At 43.5% G+C, this 21,778-nt stretch overlaps 1 protein-coding gene across 1 annotated transcript; it reads left to right on the forward strand.

Moving 5' to 3' along the window:
* Positions 1-15,432: 15,432 nt before the first annotated feature.
* LOC147901064 (protein SRC2-like) lies at positions 15,433-16,537 on the forward strand. Its single transcript, XM_087376191.1, has one exon. The coding sequence runs from the start codon at positions 15,555-15,557 to the stop codon at positions 16,257-16,259; it is 705 nt and encodes a 234-aa protein (XP_087232317.1). The 5' UTR covers positions 15,433-15,554; the 3' UTR covers positions 16,260-16,537.
* Positions 16,538-21,778: the final 5,241 nt, after the last annotated feature.

Here is a 21,778-nt window from a genome sequence, read left to right on the forward strand (position 1 = left end):
TTTGACAAGTTCTCTTTTTTCCAAACATATATAAATGTTTGATGAAATTTTTAAAGCAATTTTGTCAATGTATCTTTTTCTCAAATAAGTAAAAGTGTAACTTTTTGTAATCGGTCTTGTATATTCTATTCTTACATTTGCAGTTTTGAAACACATTCTCTTTAGAATATATTCTTTGCTTTGATATTGTGCCTTACTTAGAGAAACCAAAAGAAAGTTTTCACATAGCCTTTATAATACTTATTGGAGAATTTTGAACTTCTATCTACAATGACTCAGACCTCTAGACAATGACTCATCATTACATTTAGTTGACACCTCCACACATACAAATATCGAACAAATGCTGGGCTCAAGAATAGGATATAAAGATTTCGAAGCATTGCGGGCATTGTCAGACTACAAAGACAAGCTAAAGAAAAATATATTTGCAATGATATGATAGCTTGGACCTCCAACATTCTGTTACTTTTTCTTGTGGCGAGAGGTGCTAGCCAAGCTTTCTCCAATGCTTGGAAAAGCTAAACCCACATATATGTCGATCAGAAGACAACGATGAATCACAACGCATTTGTCATCTCTTTCGCTCAAACCCAATCACAACGGCATGCTACTACATTCACAAATTCCAAGCAATCAAAAGTGAGCTAAAAAGAAACAAGCAGCTTCTCGACGAGGTTCTGGACTTCTTTTTCATCACAGAGTTCCAACATTGCGATAGCAACTAGCACGACCATGGACTACTATGGATCAAAGACATTCCTACGTTTGAGCAGTTGGCCATGCTCGATCTAACTTCCTTTGTTGACACCATCATTTCGGTAGATGGAAACATGCTTGATGACACTTTGCATAGTGCCGAGATGCCCTGAAAAACATACATCCTAATAGAAGACGAAGACCCCAACAACATACACAACAAAGCATTAGCAAAGAAAATTGACACAGCATTGGAAACCTTAGCACGTGACACACCTATTTCCTTCAATGAATGGTTGGCTCTTCTAGACATGCCCGAAGATGTTTACATTGAAGCAATTTGAAGCTCGATTAAAAAACCGCTAATCCTAATGAAAAGAGATCCAAAAGACATGTACACAAACAACTTCAACCCTATGCTCGCAGCATTGTTGGCTGCAAACATTGTGAAGATAGTGGGAGAGAAGGAAGGAGTCTCACTTGCGGCTTTCTCACATACACAATGGGGGAATACACACAAAGGTGGAGGCTGAAAACAGTTTTCCTCTTCTTAGTTATATGACCAAAAGAACTCTAGTACAAAGAAATAGAAGAACCCTATATGTGGGTCTCAAACCAAACTCAGCTAACTAAGGTGGCATACTAACTGAGCCACGAACTAGAGTACATAAGGATAGCTGTCATCCAGCTATTATTCATGGGCGGTGTACCAACCGCATCTACAGCTAACAAGTCGATGACATAAATGCACAACAGTCACCCTGGCATATCACGAGTGGAGCTCGATATCTCAACACTCCCCCTTGAGCTCAATCCCAATTCCTGCACACCAAGCAGGTCTCTAAACTTGCGCAGCTTCTCTATGCCCAATGCCTTCCTGAATATGTCAGCTACCTGATCCTCTATGCTGACATAAACTAGATCAATAAGACCTAGTAAAACCTTCTCCCGCACATAGTGATAATGCAACTCAATGTGCTTTGTTCTAGCATGATAGACTGGGTTATTTGCCAAGTGTATACTGCTCATGTTGTCACAATAAATGACAACTGGCCCATCTGTAGACTAATGCATATCATACAATAGCTTATGCAACCAAGCTACCTCACATACAGCCATTGCTGCACACCTGTACTCAGCCTCTGTGCTTGACAAGGTAATTGTAGGCTGTTTCTTGCTACTCCAAGTGACTGCAGCACTCCCAAAAGAGAACACATATCCACTGGTAGATCATCTATCAGAAATACTACTAGCCCAATCAGCATCAGTGTATCCATGCAACTATATCTGAACCCTAGTCTCATAAAATAGTCCATACTACAATGTGGACTTCACATACCTGAGTATGCGTCTAGCCACATCCAAATGCGGTTTTCTTGGAGCCTGCATAAACTGACTTACCAATCCAACAACATAGCTCAAATCTGGCTTGGTAATAGTCATATAAATCAAACTTCCTACTATGTGTCTGTACATAGTAGGTCTTCCAAAAGCTCACCTGCATCTGCGCTCAGCTTCACATTTTGCTCCAAAGGAACTGAAATAGGCTTATAGCCTATCATCCCATATTTGGACAGCATGTCCAATCCATACTGCCTCTGCAAGAGCCATATCCCACTTGGTAATCTAATCACCTCAATGCCCAAGAAATAACGCAGTTCTCCCAAATCCTTCATCTCAAACTTCTGCTTCAATAGCATTTTCACATGAAGGATATCTTCATCACTTTCACCTGTGATGATCAAATCATCAACATAAATGACAAGCAGCATAATACCTTTCTCTGTTTTTCTCACATAAAGTGAGAAATCTACCTCGGCAATCTGAAAGCCAATAGTGACAAGATATTGTCCTATCTTGTCAGACCATGCTCTAGGTGCTTGCTTCAAGCCATACAAGGCTTTCTTCAACCTGCAAATAAACTCAGGATGAACAGCATGAACATAACCTGGTGGCTGCTCCATAAAGACCTCTTCTTCCAAATCACCATGCAAGAAGGCATTCTTTACATCCATCTGATGTAAAGACCATCCCTTTGATGCAGCCATAGCAATGACTGCTCTTACGGTTGCCATCCTTGCAACCGGATTGAATGTTTCTTCATAATCAATGCCCTATGTCTGTGCATACTCCTTAACTAATCTTGCCTTGTATCTGTTCACAAAACCATCTGCACTGTGCTTCACCTTATAAACCCACTTACAGCCAATTGCATTCTTGTCTTTAGGCAAAGGCACCAATTCCCATGTAGCATTTGCTTCCAAGGCATCCATTTCTTCATCCATGGCTTTCTCCCATTTTTCTTTTCCCATGGCTTGCTCAAAAGAAGTGGGTTCTAGTTCTTGTATCACTTTGACCATATAGGCATAGTGAATGGCTGTAAATCCATCATATTTTAGCCTATCCACAGGATACCTAACTCTAGTAGACTATGCAAAATAGGCTCACTTCTAGGTGCTCTCAAAACATCCCTGGTCTTCCTTACACCAGGTGTAACAATAGAAGGAATACCCAACTCATCATCAATGCTCTATTTTGAGCCACTGGATTCACCATCCACATAAGAGTGACCTGCATTCACATCAAACATGGGTTGATCTACCTTCTCTTTTCCTTTTCGTGATACTTGCATACCACTATCTGCATTGCTTTGAGTAGATTCTCCTGATCTCAATCTACCTGTCCATGGCGAAGTATGTGAACCACTGCTAGAGGACACTCTAGGTCCACTAATATTTTGTGATTGCTACTATGAATTCTGTGTAGCATTATGATTTTGTGCATCTACATCATCAATCACATTTACTGGTTTATACCAGCTGCTCATCTCATCAAAAACAACATCTCTGCTCACTGTAAACTTACGAGTAGAAGGGTTATAGCATCTATACCCTTTCTGCTGCAGAGAATAACCAATAAAGATGCACTTCTCAGCTTTTGGATCCAACTTGGACCTCAACTCATCTGGCACATGAACATAGGCAATGCAACCAAAAATTTTCAAATGAGAAATATCTGGTTTCCTACCAGTATACATCTCCTCTAGCGTCATGCCATGTATTACTGCAGTGGGAGTCCTGTTCATTATGTAAACAGCTATAGCAACTGCTTCCACCCAATAATAATTTGGTAGGTCTTTTTCATTTAGCAGGGCATGAGATACCTCTCCAATATGCCTGTTTTTCCTTTTTGCAAGTCCATTTTGCTGTGGGGTATGACTGCATGAATATTGCTGCTTTATGCCATGCTCTAGTAGAAACCTTGCAAACTCATTTGAGAGGTACTCTCCCCCTCCATCTAACCTTAGGCATTTTATTTGCAGGCCTATTTCTTTTTCAACCATAGCTTTAAAAGCTTTGAAATGCCCAAATAGTTCACTTTTCTTTTTCATAAAATACACCCAAACTTTTCTGCTGTAGTCATCAATAAAAGTGACAAAATAATGATAGCCTCCAATAGATGCTACTTTAGTAGTCCACACATCAGAGTGGATTAAATCCAATGGCTTCTTACTCTCTTGAACATGTCTAGGAAATGGTTTCCTTACCTGTTTTCCAAATTGACAGGCTTCACATACCTTATGCATTTTTGCAACCTTGAATTCAGGCAGTCCTGCAATAATATTTTGGGCCTGCATTGATTTAAGTCGATGTACATTAACATGACCAATGCATTTATGCCAGATATCAATATTTGCAACTACACCGGTCCCATGTGCAAACATTGCTGCACTCAATTTAGGCATGTCCGCATCCAACGTAAACATCCTGCCCTTCTTCTTTCCTTTTGCTATCAAGCGACCGTTATTTTTCATATCCTCAATAAAGCATCCATGAGGATTAAATCTGACCTGCAAGCCCTACTCAACCATTTGACCAACAAAAACCAGATTGTTGGTGATATATTCAGGACATGAAATACATCAGACAGGTATTTCTTTTTCCCATCTTGCATGGACAAAGGAATTTTACCAATCTGCACAATAGGATGTGCAGTATCATCACCAATCTCCACAAATCCTGGTCTTTCCATTTTCCTTGCATCCTGCATCCATTCTGCATGACCTGTCATGTGGTTTAATGCACCTGAGTCAACATACCACACATTATTGCTTTCTTCTGCACTTGTCACAGAATTGGTCATGTGCTGTACCATAAACAGATGCTCATTTCTATCATCACCCTGCCTACTAGAAGATGCATAATTCCCTTGCTGCAATTTTCCATTCATGATATGACCCATTTTACCACAGTAGTAGCATTCAACATTGTTATTTGCATTTTGGCCTCTCTGCCATCCACCATGACCTCTTTGGCTCCCCCTACCTCTAGAGTTACCATGTCCTCCTCCATAGGACTAGTTTTCTTGAGTTTGCTGCATATTCTGATTTCTACTACGGCCTCCAGATCGGCCTCCTCTACCTCTGCCTCTATCTCTTCCAGCATTTGAGTAAAAGACAATTTCTTTTGAAGTTCATTCTGAAGAAGATGCACCACCATTTCTCTGCTCCTCAGAAATTAGGAGAGCAAACAACTCCTCAAAATCAGGAAATTTTTCACGGATGGTAATGGATGTCCGAAACTGTGCATAATCCTTTCCTAGACCATTCAAGGTCACAAAAACTAAATCATCATCTTCCACTGGCGACCCAATGGAAGCAAGTGCATCTGCAATCTTCTTCACTTTCATGTGGTAGTCATTGATGCTCATATTTTCTCTCTGCATATTGTGCAACTCCTGCTTGAGGTGCATTTTCTTGGCTTGCGTATTTGTGCTGTACATTTTTGCCAAAGTATCCCATGCCTCCTTTGGCGTACTTGCATCCTGAATATGCAGAGAATATGCACAATCATAGAATTTGAAATAGTGATAGACAGCCAGTACATAACTTTTCTGGCTCTCTCATGCCATCCTTTAAATGCCTACATTTCCTATTGATTGGGAACATTAGGAAGAATTGGTTCTTTTTCATTTCCTGTAATGAACTCCCAGTAGCCTTTTCCCATAAGGAAATTTGTCATTCTAAACTCCCATGCTTGGAAGTTGTTCTTGTCAAGCTTTTCAGTGACAATCTATGAAAGAGAATCAGACGCCATTACAAAACACTGCAAAATATTCTGTCACTGCAAAAAACACAGCTTCTGCCTCACAAGGGCAAATCTGCAAAACTGACGAAAGTGGTATTTGACCACACAGTCACTTCCTAGTGACGATTTTGCATCAACAGGCAATAAGGATGATTCTGTAACTCCCAATATTTTTGCGCACTGGCATACGATGCAATTTCTGTGGTAACTTTTCACTGACCTGCAGAAAAGTGGTCGCACAGCAAAAACAGGGCCTTTTTCTCAGTGCTTGCGGAGAACTTCTGCCTCCAAAGTAGGCCCCAAAATGGCCTCAAATCAGAAAAATAAAGTCACCGAGGGCTTTGCCCTTGCCGGCATCATATACTGCCCTCTCGCCACACTGCGAAGGGCATCTCAATGCACTCTTGCACTTTCTGGCTATGCTACCTATAGAGATTTGCTCCCAAACTCGAAAAAGGAAAGTAACATTGGTCCTCTTACCAGGACATCGCGAACTTGGTTTGCTTTCTTGAGCTCCTTACCACGAACTAGGCTCTGATACCATGTGAAGATAGTGGGAGAGAAGGAAGGAGTCTCACTTGTGGCTTTCTCACATACACAATGGGGGAATACACACAAAGGTGGAGGCTGAAAACAGTTTTCCTCTTCTTAGTTGTGTAAGCCAAAAGAACTCTAGTACAAAGAAATAGAAGAACCCTATATGTGGGTCTCAAACCAAACTCAACTAACTAAGCTGGCATACTAACTGAGCCACGAACTAGAGTACATAAGGATAGTTGTCATCCAGCTATTATTCATGGGCGGTGTACCAACCGCATCTGCAGCTAACACGTCGGTGACATAAATGCACAATGGTCACCCTGGCATATCACGAGTGGAGCTCGAGATCTCAACAAACACTGGATATACAATTTACCTTGAATCCACATGGTGTAGCAACATACTATACATCATAAATGACAAAAGTAGAGATGACGACAACAAAAGCACTAAAAGAAGCCTTTGAGTACATCACCAAAAACTTGAACATAGCACATTTGAGCACCACGAAAAATGGGTAACACATTGATAAGCATACAAGAGTTAAGCTCCCGGCAAGCAACTTTGTTGAGAGTTGTGGTGCCATGAGCACTTGTAGAGCAAAGGTATGAGCAAAGGGTAAGTTGCCACATGGCATGGAGGACATATCCCACATGTGAGCAAGCAAAATGGATGTAAGTACCCTCACCTATAAAAGGGAGGTTCATTTGAAGTAATATCAATCAAGCACTTTGCACTATCTCAAGATTCTCTTTATGAGTCCAAGCTAATCTATCTTGGAACCTAATTGACTTGAGATACATGTCATGAGCACTCTCTTCATCATGTTTCCACATAGGTTCCATCCACCTTAGAGCACTCCATAGATCCTGAGGCACGCATGTTTTGTCATGGTATCAGAGCATAGGTTTAGCTCTCCTAGTTTAGCTCATTAGTAGTTCACTAGGATTGCTTCCATTCCTAGATTAGTTGTAAGGCACGTGTTTTGTCATAGGTTAGTTTTAGTTTTAGATTTAGAGCAAATTTCCGTCCATTGATTCCTTCCATTGCATTGAGGGAATTCCGTCATTGAGAGAGTAAGAGAGATCCATTGTGAGGGATTCAATTCTCCAAGGAGAGAAATTTAAAGAGTGCAAAGTAGTTCACTGTTTTTCGAGAGAGAATAGCAAGAGTCTCGGACTCCTTTGTCAGTTTTAGAGAGGACTGGAGAGGTTCGACAAAGCACTATCACCAAAGCTTCTAAGCTTTAGAGCTCCCGGACTGGCAGTCCGCATGTGACCGCTTTGCATCAGCAAGCTACCACTACCAGCAACGCCTACACTGATCTACGACTCCCAGTCGATGAGACGCAGCTCTACAAACTATGACCCACAGAGCCTTCGACTTACAGCCTTGTTCATAGACAGCAAGAAAGGCCACAAATTTTGCAGTCCCAGTGACCCGGAGCCACTTTACCGAGCTGCTTCCAATGAGCAAGACGCTCCATATGCTGCAGCACGACCTCTCTGTCTACAGCCTAGCCAACAACTAAGCTCAAAGACCAGAGCCACGGGCTGTGCACATAGCTCTTGGGCTGCGACAACAAAGCTTGGCAAGCTGAGGGGAGGCATAAAAGGAGTGCTAAAGACAGTCAAACGAAAGCCGGCTCCCAACGGCTTCGTTGCAAGGGGAATCCTCACTACATTCGCCATGCTACTGCTTGTCAAATCATCTGCTACATGCTACGACCTTCCAGCACGCTTCTGAGCTCCTTGCGACCTTCCGAAAATGCAACGCTGTCTCCAGAGCCTCACGAGCTTCAACGGCCTCTACAAACTATGGCTACAACGATAGCCGACTGCAGCTTCTCCAAGAATCCGCCACGGCTCCAAGTCCACGCATCCAGCCCCGGCAGTCCGTCACCAATGCATCTCTGTCACGAAGATCTCCGTCGCCATCGTCGCAGAAGGCTCAAAGCTCTTCTTTTCTTTCTCCAAGGTCTCACCACAAAATGCCACGTGGCAGATAAATTTTAACTGTGGTTAAGTTAACTGTTCAGGTCAGTTGAAGTAACTGTGGGTTAACTAAGCTGGTTTAAAAGTCACCACAGTGCCACCTAAGCACAGAGCCCCTGTTAAGCACAGTTTGTAAGCAGCATGTGAATCCCTGTGCCACATCATCAAAGGCCCTCTTCTTCACAAAACCTTCAACAAACCATAACTTGCAATCCAGGAAGAATTTGCACACGCTCCAAAAAGGAAAAGTGATCGTCTTTTCGAGCTCTACGCGCCTGTTATGTCAGAATCATTGTATGCAATTAGACACTGCCAATATTGAAAGAATTCAATTGGTAAGGACTTTGCAACCATTGGAAAAAGCAAAGCATGAATGCAAACATCGATGTAAAAAGCATGCCAAAAGCACAAGTGTATGAGATGGCCATAGCCCGAAGCATGGCATCCACACAAAGCATTAAGGCACATGGAAGAACAAAGCATCATGCAGGTAGCTACACCAAACAAAGAAGCAAATGAGTCGTCATCAAGCCATGAGCCAAAAGGTGACATCAATGGAATGTATTGAAAAGCAAAAACCTTGCCAACCTTACCTATTATGTTTTGTAATCAAACCTGACCACCTGAGAGTAGCTATGAAAGCACCCAGGGGAGGTATTGACATGTAGAAGCCACACTTGACCACCTTAAGTAGCATGCATGCACTAAGGGGAGGTGATGGAATGTAACTCACATCTGACCACCTTGCAGTAGCCAAAGGATTATGGCACCAAGGGGAGGTGTTGAGAGTTGTGGTGCCATGAGCACTTGTAGAGCAAAGGTATGAGCAAAGGGTAAGTTGCCACATGGCATGGAGGACATATCCCACATGTGAGCAAGCAAAATGGATGTAAGTACCCTCACCTATAAAAGGGAGGTTCATTTGAAGTAATATCAATCAAGCACTTTGCACTATCTCAAGATTCTCTTTATGAGTCCAAGCTAATCTATCTTGGAACCTAATTGACTTGAGATACATGTCATGAGCACTCTCTTCATCATGTTTCCACATAGGTTCCATCCACCTTAGAGCACTCCATAGATCCTGAGGCACGCATGTTTTGTCAAACTTATATCGCACTGTCTTTGCCATTGACAAGTTGCTTTAGGCAATTTACCTTCATAAACAGCAACTTTCAGGGAGATAGTGTGAAGATTGTGGGAGAGAGGGAAGGAGTCTCACTTGAGGCTTTCTCACAATCACAATGGGGGAATACACACAAAGGTGGAGGCTGAAAACAGTTTTCCTCTTCTTAGTTGTGAAAGCCAAAAGAACTCAAGTACAAAGAAATAGAAGAACCTTATATGTGGGTCTCAAACCAAACTCAACTAACTAAGGTGGCATACTAACTGAGCCACGAACTAGTGTAGATAAGGATAGCTGTCATCCAGCTATTATTCGTGGGCGGTGTACCAACCGCATCTCCAGCCACATCTCCAGCTAACAAGTCGGTGACATAAATGCACAACAGTCACCCTGGCATATCGCGAGTGGAGCTCGATATCTCAACACTCCCCCTCGAGCTCAATCCCAAATCCTGCTGCACTCAATTCAGGCATGTCCGCATCCAACATAAACATCCTGCCCTTCTTCTTTCCTTTTGCTATCAAGCGACCATTATTTTTCATATCCTCAACAAAGCATCCATGAGGATTAAATCTAACCTGCAAGCCCTGCTCAACCATTTGACCAACAGAAACCAGGTTCTTGGTGATGTTCGAGACATGAAATACATCAGACAAGTATTTCTTTTTCCCATCCTGCATAGACAAAGGAATTTTGCCAATCTGCACAATAGGATGTGCAGTATCATCGCCAGTCTCCACAAATCCTGGTTTTTCCATTTTTCTTGCATCCTGCATCCATTCAGCATGACCTGTCATGTGGTTTGACGCACCCGAGTCAACATACCACACATCATTGCTTTCTTCTGCACTTGTTACAGAATTTGTCATATGCTGCACCATAAACAAATGCTCATTTCTGTCATCGCCCTGTCTCCTAGAGGATGCATAATTGCCTTGCTGTAATTTTCCACTCATAATGTCATTCTGCTTTTTGTAGCAGTCTTTAGCCATATGACCCATTTTGCCACAATAGTAGCATTCAACATTGCTGTTTGCATTTTGGCTTCTCTGCCATCCACCACGGCCTCTTTGGCTCCCCCTGCCTCTAGAGTTACCACGTCCTCCTGCATAGGACTGGTTTTCTTGCGTTTGCTGCATATTTTGATTTCTACCACGGCTTGCAGATCGGCCTCCTCTACCTCTGCCTCTACCTCTGCCAGCATTTGAGTAGAAGACAGTTTCTTTTGAAGTTCCTGCTGAAGAAGATGCACCCCCATTTCTCTGCTCTTCAGAAATTAGAAGAGCAATCAACTCCTCAAAATCAGGAAAGTTTTCACGGACTGCAATGGATGTCCAGAACTGTGCATAATCCTTTCCTAGACCATTCAAGGTCACAGAAACCAAATCGTCATCATCCACTGGCGACCCAATGGAAGCAAGTGCATCTGCAATTTTCTTCACTTTCATGTGGTAGTCATTTATGCTCAAATTTTCTCTCTGCACATTGTGTAGCTCCTGCTTTGAGCTGCATTTTCCTGGCCTGCGTATTTGTGCTGTACATTTTAGCCAAAGTATCCCATGCCACCTTTGGCGTACTTGCATCCTGAATATGCACAATCATGGAGTCCGAAATACTGATAGACAGCCAGTACATAACTTTCCTGGCTCTCTCATGCCATCCTTTGAATGCCTGCATTTCCTGTTGACTGGGAACATTAGGAAGAACAGGTTCTTCTTCATTTCCTGTAATGAACTCCCAATAGCCTTTTCCCATCAAGAAATTCGTCATTCTAAACTTCCATGCCTGGAAGTTGTTCTTGTCAAGCTTTTCAGTGACAATCTGTGAAAGAGAATCAGATGCCATTATAGAACACTGCAAAATATTCTGTCACTGCAAAAAACATAGCTTTTGCCTCACACGGGCAGAACTGCAAAACTGACGAAAGTGGTATTTCACCACACAGTCACTTCCTAGTGACGATTTTGCATCAACAGGCAACAAGCATGAATCTGCAACTCCCAATATCTCTGCACACAGGCATACGATGCAATTTCTGCGGCACATTCCCACCGACTAGCCGCGCAGTGGTCGCACAGCCAAAAACAGGGCCTTTTTCTGAGTGCCTGCGAAGAACTTCCGCCTTCAAAACGGGCCCCAAAACGGCCTCAAATCAGAAAAATAAAGTCACTAGGGGCTTCGCCCTCTCCCGCAGCATATACTGCGCTCTCGCCACACCACGAAGGGCGTCTCAATCTGAAACAGTGCACTCCTGCACTTCTGGCTGTGCTACCTGCAGAGATTTGCTCCCAAACTCGAAATAGGAAAGCAACACTGGTCCTCTTACCAGGACACCATGAACTTGGCTTTCTTTCTTGAGCTCCTTACCACGAACAAGGCTCTGATACCATGTGAAGATTGTGGGAGAGAGGGAAGGAGTCTCACTTGAGGCTTTCTCATAATCACAATGGGGGAATACACACAAAGGTGGAGGCTGAAAACAGTTTTCCTCTTCTTAGTTGTGAAAGCCAAAAGAACTCAAGTACAAAGAAATAGAAGAACCCTATATGTGGGTCTCAAACCAAACTCAACTAACTAAGGTGGCATACTAACTGAGCCACGAACTAGTGTAGATAAGGATAGCTGTCATCCAGCTATTATTCGTGGGCAGTGTACCAGCCGCATCTCCAGCTAACAAGTCGGTGACATAAATGCACAACAGTCACCCTGGCATATCGCGAGTGGAGCTCGATATCTCAACAGATAGAACATTATTGCTAAAAAGAAAAGCACCTTTGCAAACCCTAGGTGATGACGATGCTAACATATTCTTCGATGACTTTGTCCAAAAATATTCAAAACGACCACATGCATTAGCATTTGCCTAGCCGAATATGCAAGCAAGTACAAAACAATCAAAGAGAGGCAAGTTAAAGCAAAGAAAGACCAAATAATACGATTTGTGCAATTCAACCAACACAAAGACCCAATACGATTTTGCTATAAGAATACCTTCTTTACGTACCCTTTCAAGAGTTAGAGAACATACTCATTGTAGAAGCAAAAACGTGGGTAGATGCACGTCATGAACACATAGAAACGATCAAAGCAAATAAAGACAAATTCATGAAAACAATACTCCCAACGACCAGCAATAGCAGCCACTTATCCGATACAAGCAAGTCATCGGTGGCTAGTCACTACAGCTATGATATCGAAATAGACATAGCTCAGTCTAAAGCCCAGCCCGCACAAGACTATTCCTCCTACAAAACATAAAAGCTAATGCCGAACAAAGACTACCATGACATAATCGAAAAACTAAACATGGAGCAGCGCCTGCTACATGATGACATCATGCTTCAGAAGATATTGCAATCGACAAAACCCATTCACCTCTTCCTTACAGGAGGTGCTGGCACATGGAAAATATTCATCTTGCAAACTGCGGTCCAAGGCTTGCTCCACCACTACGCAAGGACGATTGACCTGCTGAGTGCATTGCTAATGGCATATATGGGTAGAGTTGCGTTTCATGTAGGCGAAACAACGATCCACTCAACCCTACGTTTGCCCCTCATAGCCCATTCCACAACGAATCTAACAAGAGAAAGCCTCAATAATCTCAATGCGCAAACCTAAGACTTGTCATGTTTAATGAGGCATCTCTAATTGGCCAAAGCTCGCTAAACATATTTGACATTAGACTCAGATCTATCAAGCACAACCATTTGGTGGGTTGGACGTCATTTTCTATGGCGACTTGTGCTAGGCAAGCCTGGTTAGAGACACTTGGATATTAAAAAAACCAAAGACTTCAACTAGCCTATTTCAATTGTCATATTGGGAGGAGAAGATTCGATGCTATGAGTGAGCTATGAGCTTAGAAGAATAATGCGTCAAAAGGATAAAAAATTCACAGAGATGCTAAACAGAGTCAGAACCACATGCCATGATGATAGTGACTTGCAGTATCTAAATGACACTTTCCTTCACCAGCCGCCACTGAGCACCACTGACATCCCCCATCTTTTCTACACGAACATTTAGAAGGAGAAGCACAATCAACATGTCTTCGACAGCCTGCCCAGCACTGCACACGTCTTGCACGCGGTTGACAAGAAGAGCAAAACATGCAGCAAAATCAAATCTTCAACAAACCCCCAAGCAACTGTAGGCTTGCATGCAATGTTGTTGCTAAAATAAGGCATGATAGTAGAGATCTCTAGTGGGAACATAGACACACTTGACAGACTAGTCAATGGTGCAGATGGCACATTCCAAGGCTTTAGCATCGAGGCTAATAAATAATTTTATGGGTGGACTTCCATAACGACAACATTGGCTCCAAGGCATGCTACGAAAATCATCGACTATACAACGACACAATCTTGCCCAGTTGGATACCAGTAAAACAAATCACAAAGAATTCCAGTTTAGCAAGAATTCGCTCAACATGATCACAAAAAGCCAATTCCCAATATAGCCGGCCAACACAAGAACAATACATAGGTCACAAGGCCTGACAATGCCAAGTGTTGTCTTCGACCCACAAACCATATGAACTCATGATTCAAATGGCATACATGGCTCTCTCTCGCATCTCATCCATAGAAAACTTTTCTTGCTCAAGAAAGTGGAAAAAAAACATATCAAAGTTCACACCGACGTTCTGCAAGAGATAGCACGCCTGCAAACGATTGCTAAATGGGCCTATTTGTAGTGAGACCTGTCATTGTACAACATCACCCATACAATGATCTCGTCGCTGAACACAGTGTCACTAAACGCACACTTGCAGGATGTGCTGAGTGACAGAAGTATCATGGCTTTTGACATTTTGTGCCTCCAAGAAACAAAACAGCACCCACTAGGCAATTCCAACTTGGACGACTTCAACCAGATATGCTGCTACGAAGGGCATGGCCTCTCGCTACTATACAAGAAGACACATCATTTGGTTGGCTGCACAACAAGCACCCTAGCCATCATTGAACTAATAAGCGCTACATTCTGCAATGAGACACACAGTGAGCTACACATAGTCGCAACCTACAAATCACCGAAGGCTAGCAACTATCATTTCATCGAGAGCCTTGGATCCGCCCTAGCAAGGGTAGACACTAGCAACCTAATCATTGTGCTTGGTGACTTAAACTTTGATTATTTGAAAACAATGCACACATTGGCTGCCCTGACTACCACACTTCAACAAGCATCGTGCACTCAATTAATCAACCAACCAACAACAATTTACCAATCAACCCTAGACCACATTTGGACTAACATCGTCGACGAAGCAATCATATCAAGGGCAAACCATTGTTACTGGTCGGACCACTCCAGCACATACATTCTCCTGCCAAGGGGAAACTACCGACTATGCATTTGCATGTGCTTGCTATGACAAGCAAGGTCTGTGCCTCCGCCTTCCCTACTGTTACATGTCTCTCCGCTCCTTTGGCATGGCCAGTGAAATTTTCACCTTGTTACATTAAATCTGCAAGAGGCACATGATCTTGAACAACTCTTCATGAAACTAGAGTTAGGTAATGCCATTAAATTTTTGGCCAAATAGAAAGAATGACTTGAACAATCCCTTCAAGGGTTCTCCGAAGAACGCTGGTAGCCAACTGAGGTAGGCGACTGTTGCTCCGCCCGATTACTTTCTGCCTATGTGGCCTATGCTGCTAGGGTTCCCAAAGAATGAAAGCAACTAGTTGAGGCGGGTGAATGTTGCTTCGCCATGAATATTGTCTGCCTATGTGGGGTTCCCAAAGAACGAAGGTAGCTAGTTCAGGCAGGTGAAGACTGCTGCGCCTATGTGGCCTATGCAGCGAGGGTTCTCAAAGAAGGAAGGAAGCTAGATGAGGCGGGTGAACAAGCCTCCGCCCCTCGATTGGAATGAGAAGATGACGTGGGATGGAGACGCTTGAAGGGCGTGCGTGTGGGGGGGTGCGGGGGGTTTCATGGGAGGATTCCAAGCAATTGCGTGTAACGCGTCATGGACGGCTTACACAGCTATTCAGCCGCCTCTCTGTCCTCGTCTGATCTTCCAAGGCTCTTCGTTTTTTCCTAAAATTCTCCCTCTCTTTGCTTGCCTCGCCATCTCCCCCCCCCCCCTTCACCATGGCTCACTGCTCCATTGAGCTCACCATCATGGCCGCCGAGAACCTCAAGAACATTAGCTTCCTCGGTGGTAAAATGAACCCCTTCGCCCTCGCCTTCGTTGACCCCTACTCCAAGCGCTCCACCCGTCTCCTCCGTAAGGGCGGCTCCAACCCGATCTGGAACGATACCGTCGATATCCCCGTCGAGGATCGCTTCCTTTGCGACCCCAATTCGTCTCTCACCATCCAGGTTCTCCATCAGAGCAGCATCAGCACGTACCTCGTCGGTACGACCCGCCTGATGCTGCAGGACTTGTTCAGGCACAAGGCGTTCAAGGGTAGCGATGAGGGGGACGTCCTGGTGCTGCAGCTCTTCCGCCCATCGGGGCGGCCGTATGGGGTCGTGAAGGTGTTCTTGAAAGTGATCGGGGAGGGCGGATTCTCCAACAACAGCAGCTCGGAAGCTCCAACAACGGCGACGGGGATTCCGTTGATGTTGCTGCACCAGTACGCGGCAGGCCCGCCTGCTTTCATAGTGCCTTGCAGTCCAGAAAAGTCCGGCAAGGATTCATACCCTGACCCTGCGTATTACACAGAGGCGGGATACTTACCGTATCCTACACCGCCTTCACAATATTGGTCTCGACGGAGCAACAACAAGAACTTGTTGGTCGGACTTGTTGGTGGAGCAGTAGCAGCCATTCTGCTGGGAGCCATTTTTTGACAAGGGTCTTCTGGAGGGAGATATCTTACCTTTTACAATTATTCACATGCAGACCAGGCTACTTCAAATTGAAATGGTGGTGTTTCGATCATTTTGCTTTTGCAAGATATGGTAGTTCAACGTCAGATATACTACAGATCCTCTGAAATGGATTTGTGGCAATACTGATATACAGATCCTGTCAAAGTAGAAGGTGGATTGTGTGTTCCCCTGAACATTTGGCATTGTTTTCAAGACATATGTACATTTACAATTGCTTTAGTAAATGTGCTACTGAGTTTGCTACTTTAATTATGTTTATGCTTCTTCATAATAGAGTGGCTTTTGATAGATTGGTCGCTCGCTGTTCTTATTTGTGTCTTGTTTATAATGGTCAATTGTATCTATGATCAAAGCTCTTGCAGCCTGTGTCTCTTCTCTGGGTTATTTCTTTGCAAATTAGATACGATCCCATTATGAATTACGGAACAATGCCGCGTAGTTGTAAAATGGGCATTTCATTCTTTTCATTTTGATCTTATGCTCAAGGAGTTGCATGCATTATAATGCACCATTCTTACCATCAAAGGAATTTAAATAATAGAGATGCCCTCGTTTCAAACGTTTCCACTAGAAAGGTGCTATTGGGTCATCATGGCATTTAAAATTGTTTCTCTCTATGAAAGGTCTTTGTAATCTATTGCATATTAGTTACAAAAGTCCAAGGAGAGGTGTTACTTTCCATATGTTCACAAGGGGGATGTTATTCCCTAACAAATAAATTCTAAAAACCCAATTTCAAAAAGGAGGCCTCGAAGGTTAGCTAGCCTTGCAAAAGCAAGAGAAAACCCTACACAAAATTTTAATGTCAGATATCATAGGCCTTATCCAAATCCAGCCCCAAAAGAATGCAATTTTGCCTAATCATTGGCCATAGAAACATGTAATATATTCTCAAAGATATTCTCCCTATTGACAACTTCCATGCAAACTTCTCAAAGCCAAGACCTAGCTAAAATTTTAAATGTAAAACTATGGTATCCTTTCTTGAATGAACTAAATTGTGCCAATCTTTGTTGCATTAGGTCCCTTTCCCACCTATTATTATGTTCGCCTCGTAAACTAAACATAACTAGTTCTATTACATTAATATATACCACTTCTGTTGGGAGCCATTTTTTGATTAGTCTACTCAAGGGATGATCTTACCTTTTACAAGTATTCGCATGCAGGCCAGGCTATTGTCAAATTGAAATGGTGGTGTTTTGATCATTTTGCTTTTCCAAGATATGATGGTTCAACATCTAATATACTGTAGATCCTCTGAAAGTGGAAGATGGATTTGTGGCAATACTGATATACAGATCCAGTCAAAGTAGCAGATGGATTTGGAGCAATACTTTGTGTGTTCTCTTGAAGGTTTGGCATTGTTTTCAAGACATATGTACAATTTACAATTGCTTTAGTAAATGTGCTACTGGGTGTGCTACTTTAATTATGCCACATCGGGTACAGGGGGTCCCAAACCCCACCCCCTAGCCATGTAAAGGGCCTCTCTCTCCTCCCAAAATATCCCGAGAGGGATGAGAGAGAGGGAGAAATACAAGCCTTTATATCCAAGGCCACTAGGGCCACATGGTTGTATATGGGATTTCTCCCACAAATGTACATGTGTCATAGGCGTGGGCTCCCCTTGCAAATTCAACATGCTTCAACCCAAACATGCTCAAGTGAAGGGTGAAGGCCACCACCTCCAACACCCCCTGTGGACAAACCCTGAACTAAATTGACCCCCAACCAAACCAAGGAGGGGCCAACCAAATAAGGCATGTGAGACACAGCAAAGTCCACCTTACTAAACTACCATGGGTAGCTAGCCACCAAATCCCACCGGAGGAACAAGTGAACACGTGTTAGGAGTCATGAGAGCTACCATCATAATGTCACACTCTGAGTCCCTCCTTGGACGCGTCGCACTATGCGTAGGAGGGGTCATGAATGTTTGCGACACCATTGACTTGCCAAGTCAAGGCCCAAGATGGTTGGTTGCCAAGGGGTCACGAACCTTAGCGAGATGCCCTCATGGCTGACTCCTCATTTGGCCGACGTCTAGCCTATGTGACTAGTACCTCGCAACCCGAATGTTGCATCGAGTTTAGGGTAGCTTTGAAGGCTGGAGCCATCCAATCCATAGTCTTAAACATGAAGAGCTTGTCGTGCCCTACGCACCAGCATAGGTTTCATCCCAATCCGAGCCCGTATGAGCAAGATATGACCAAAAACATAATCTGGGGTCTCCACGGCCCAAGTCCCCTCGTCCCCTGAGGTCACGAGCTCGTCGTGCCCTGTGCATCGCGTCTTGTGCCCAGACACCCAAGCACTCACTTGGACGTTTACCTCAATCCCCCTCTCTTCAACGTGCGCTCGACCCACCCTGTGCGTGAGAATGAAAGCAAAAGACAACAAGAGAAAGCTTGGGTGATGAACATTTGCCGTTCAAAAAGAGTTGAAGTCCGCTTCAATGATACAATCAACTTAGACCGCACTGATATTTACAACTCAATGCACACTATAACAAAATTGAGATATTTACAAGGGGCCGGGAACATCACTATCAACTGCTGCCCCAAGAGACCCGGCTACGACACACACTCTAACCTAGCACACACAACTAAGCTAGAGTTAGCACCTCACGTGCAAATTCAACGTTGCTTGCTTTACCTGAGACTAGCTATCCCGTGCAGATTCGGCGTTTACCTGCTTGACCTTTGACAGCATAGTCGATCCCACCAGACGAGATCATCCAAGAGTCATCCTCTTGATTCGCGAGCCTTTGCATCCCCTTTTCCTTGAAGAGTAGTCGGACGACCCTTCATCAAAGGATAGTGGCTCCTTTACTAGTTCCAGACTGCCATCTGACATTCTGTCGTCACTGGTCGACTTCGTGTACCGTGGACTTTTCGAGTTGTACGGCTCCACCTCTGGAACCACAATCTCCTGTGGCACCTACACCAGATCTTTGGGTACTTATGTCTTTGTCTACTTCGGTATCGTGCTCAACATGGCACAGCGTACCGTGTTCACCCTTGCTAGCACATGAGGGGACTTCGGTGCGCACAGTAGCCTATTGTTGTCCAGGTCCTCCTCCGCGTCAGACCCTCTTCCTTGAGCATGCATCGCCATCATCCGCGATGACTTCAAAGATTCTACTACCTTTTGTAGACAATCACGTGCGTAGTGATCTTGTCCACACTTGTAACAATAGCCCTTTGGTGCCTTAGGAACCAATGCCGCCCTGCCACCCCCTGTGGTCTTGCGGCCGTATCCGTTGGAGCCAGAAGAGTTGGTTCCAAACTTGGACCCATTGCTGTTGCTAACCTAGCCACTACTTGACCATCTTGACATGCCACCTCCATGGTGGCTATTGTTTCCTCCATTTCTATTCCAGTGTCCGCCACTGTCTGGAGCTAACACACCTCGATGTCGATCAGCCTCTCCGCTTTCTCCAAGGCATGCAGGTAATCCTTGGGCTCTTGTTTCTCTATGTCTCATGGGATTTTGCAGGAGATTTAGTGACATGATGCATGTATAGTATAACTTTGACTCTCAATTGCTACAAAATTTGTCGGCTACTTTGCAAATAGCTTTAGTGAGCTTATCAAGGACACCAACCAAATTATCACTCACACATTTCTTTTGAATTCTGTCCAGTTCACAATTTCTATTGTAAGCATCAATATGTGCCTAAGTGCTTTTTAGCAGCATAGTTTCTAGGGCTCTGCCAGTTGACTCCACAACAAAAAGTACATTCATGTCTTCAGCATGCCGCTTGCCACCACACAATATAGAGAGCTGCAAGGCTGCCATGCGCCAATAGCATGCACACACATAGGTCCGTAGACTTCCTTGCCCTGATACCATGCTGGCGCAGAAGGCACCACATGTGCACCCGATACGGGCGGTCCCAAGCCCCGCCCCCTAGCTGTGCAAAGAGAATCTCTCTCCTCCCAAAAAATACCAGGAGGGATGAGAGAGAGGGGGAAATCTTGCCCTTTATATCCAAGGCCACTAGGACCACATAGTTGTATATGGGATTTCTCCCCCCACAAATGTACACTTGTCACAAGTGCGGGCTCCCCTTGCCAATTTACTATGCTTCAACCATGCTTTACTATGCTTCAATATGCTTCAACCCAACCATGCTCAAGTGAGGGGTGAAGGCCACCACCTCCAACAACTAACTTTCTATTGCCACCAAATCCAACAACTAATTTTCTATTACATTAGACCTTATTTTCTTTAATGTCCATTATGTTTTGCACAAAATGGTTGTAACAAGAGCTTTCAAATCTTCTTCGACACAAAATAATTTCTCTTGACCTTGTTAGTCTACTTTTGGATCTTAAGATCATAATGGCTTCAAATGAGTACTTATATTGCATACTTTTGATTTGGTGTTGAATCTAAAAATCCTAACTTATATACTTGCTTAAAGTAGCCCCCCCCTACACAACACACCAATGTGTACATGCACGCACACACAGAAGCACATGTAACACAAGATTCACCTTCAAGATGTTGTGGACAAAACCCTATTATTTTCAAAAATATAATTCTTTCTAATAATCCAAAAGTAAGTCTTAGGATCCTAAGGTTATATATTAGACTTTTTTTTTAATGAAAAGGCCAAAACATTCCTTAAAGAGGGCTTTGTGGCATGCCCATTAATCCTAAAGAATACATGTTCTTTTTACCAGGTTTCTAGAAGACAGCATATTCATGCCCCAAAGGTGTAAACCAAAACGTGAAGATGGAGAGGAATGGAGATAGCCAAGCTTGTTAAAAGCTAATTGTACACTACTTTGTATTTTTGAAGAAAAGAGAATGTTGACATGCTTCAATGGGAGGTAAGAACTCTTCACACCCTTGTTTGTCCTTAAAGAACTCTTTTTTAATTTTCTTATAGACAAACATACGAATGATGTTGAGGGGAGAGAGAGAGAGAGAGAGAGAGAGAGAGAGAGAGAGAGAGAGAGAGAGAGAGAGAGAGAGAGGGAGGGAGGGAGGGAGGGAGGGAGGAAGGGAGAATTTTAGAGGATACTTACGCATGACATAGATAGGCATCACTTGGCATTTTGGAATTCCAACCTCCCAAGAGAAGTGTTGGCATAGTGTACATTTCTTTATTTACCATTGTACCATGGTTCTACCTTTTATTTCATAAAGAACTAAACATATTGCTAGACTATTTTGGTCACCTAGCCTAGCCATGTGGCTTGAATGGCTAATAGGCTATGTGGGTCAATGTGGCTAGTTAGTAGCATCTCCTAGGGCTTCCCGAGCTTAAGAAAATGTCCTAATAGCAATCTTGCTACCTAAAGGAGCAGCCTAGAATAAGATTGCTCCTCTCTCTCTCTCTCTCTCTCTCTCTCTCTCCCCCCCCCCCCGCCCGGCAAGGTAACCCAATTAAAGAAAACCCTCATTTGAGAACAAGCTAGAATAATTTAGTCATTTGAATTATATAGAAAGCAAACTAAAAC

Source organism: Dipteris shenzhenensis, chromosome 6 (genome assembly GCF_047967505.1).
Source record: "Dipteris shenzhenensis isolate YYH24624 ecotype China chromosome 6, Dip_SZ_1.0, whole genome shotgun sequence".
In the NCBI taxonomy this organism is placed as follows: Eukaryota; Viridiplantae; Streptophyta; class Polypodiopsida; order Gleicheniales; family Dipteridaceae; genus Dipteris; species Dipteris shenzhenensis.

What these genes read in the sequence shown, in the direction of transcription:
- LOC147901064 (XM_087376191.1), top strand. Translation starts at nt 15,555, where the DNA reads ATGGCTCACTGCTCCATTGAGCTCACCATCATGGCCGCCGAGAACCTC.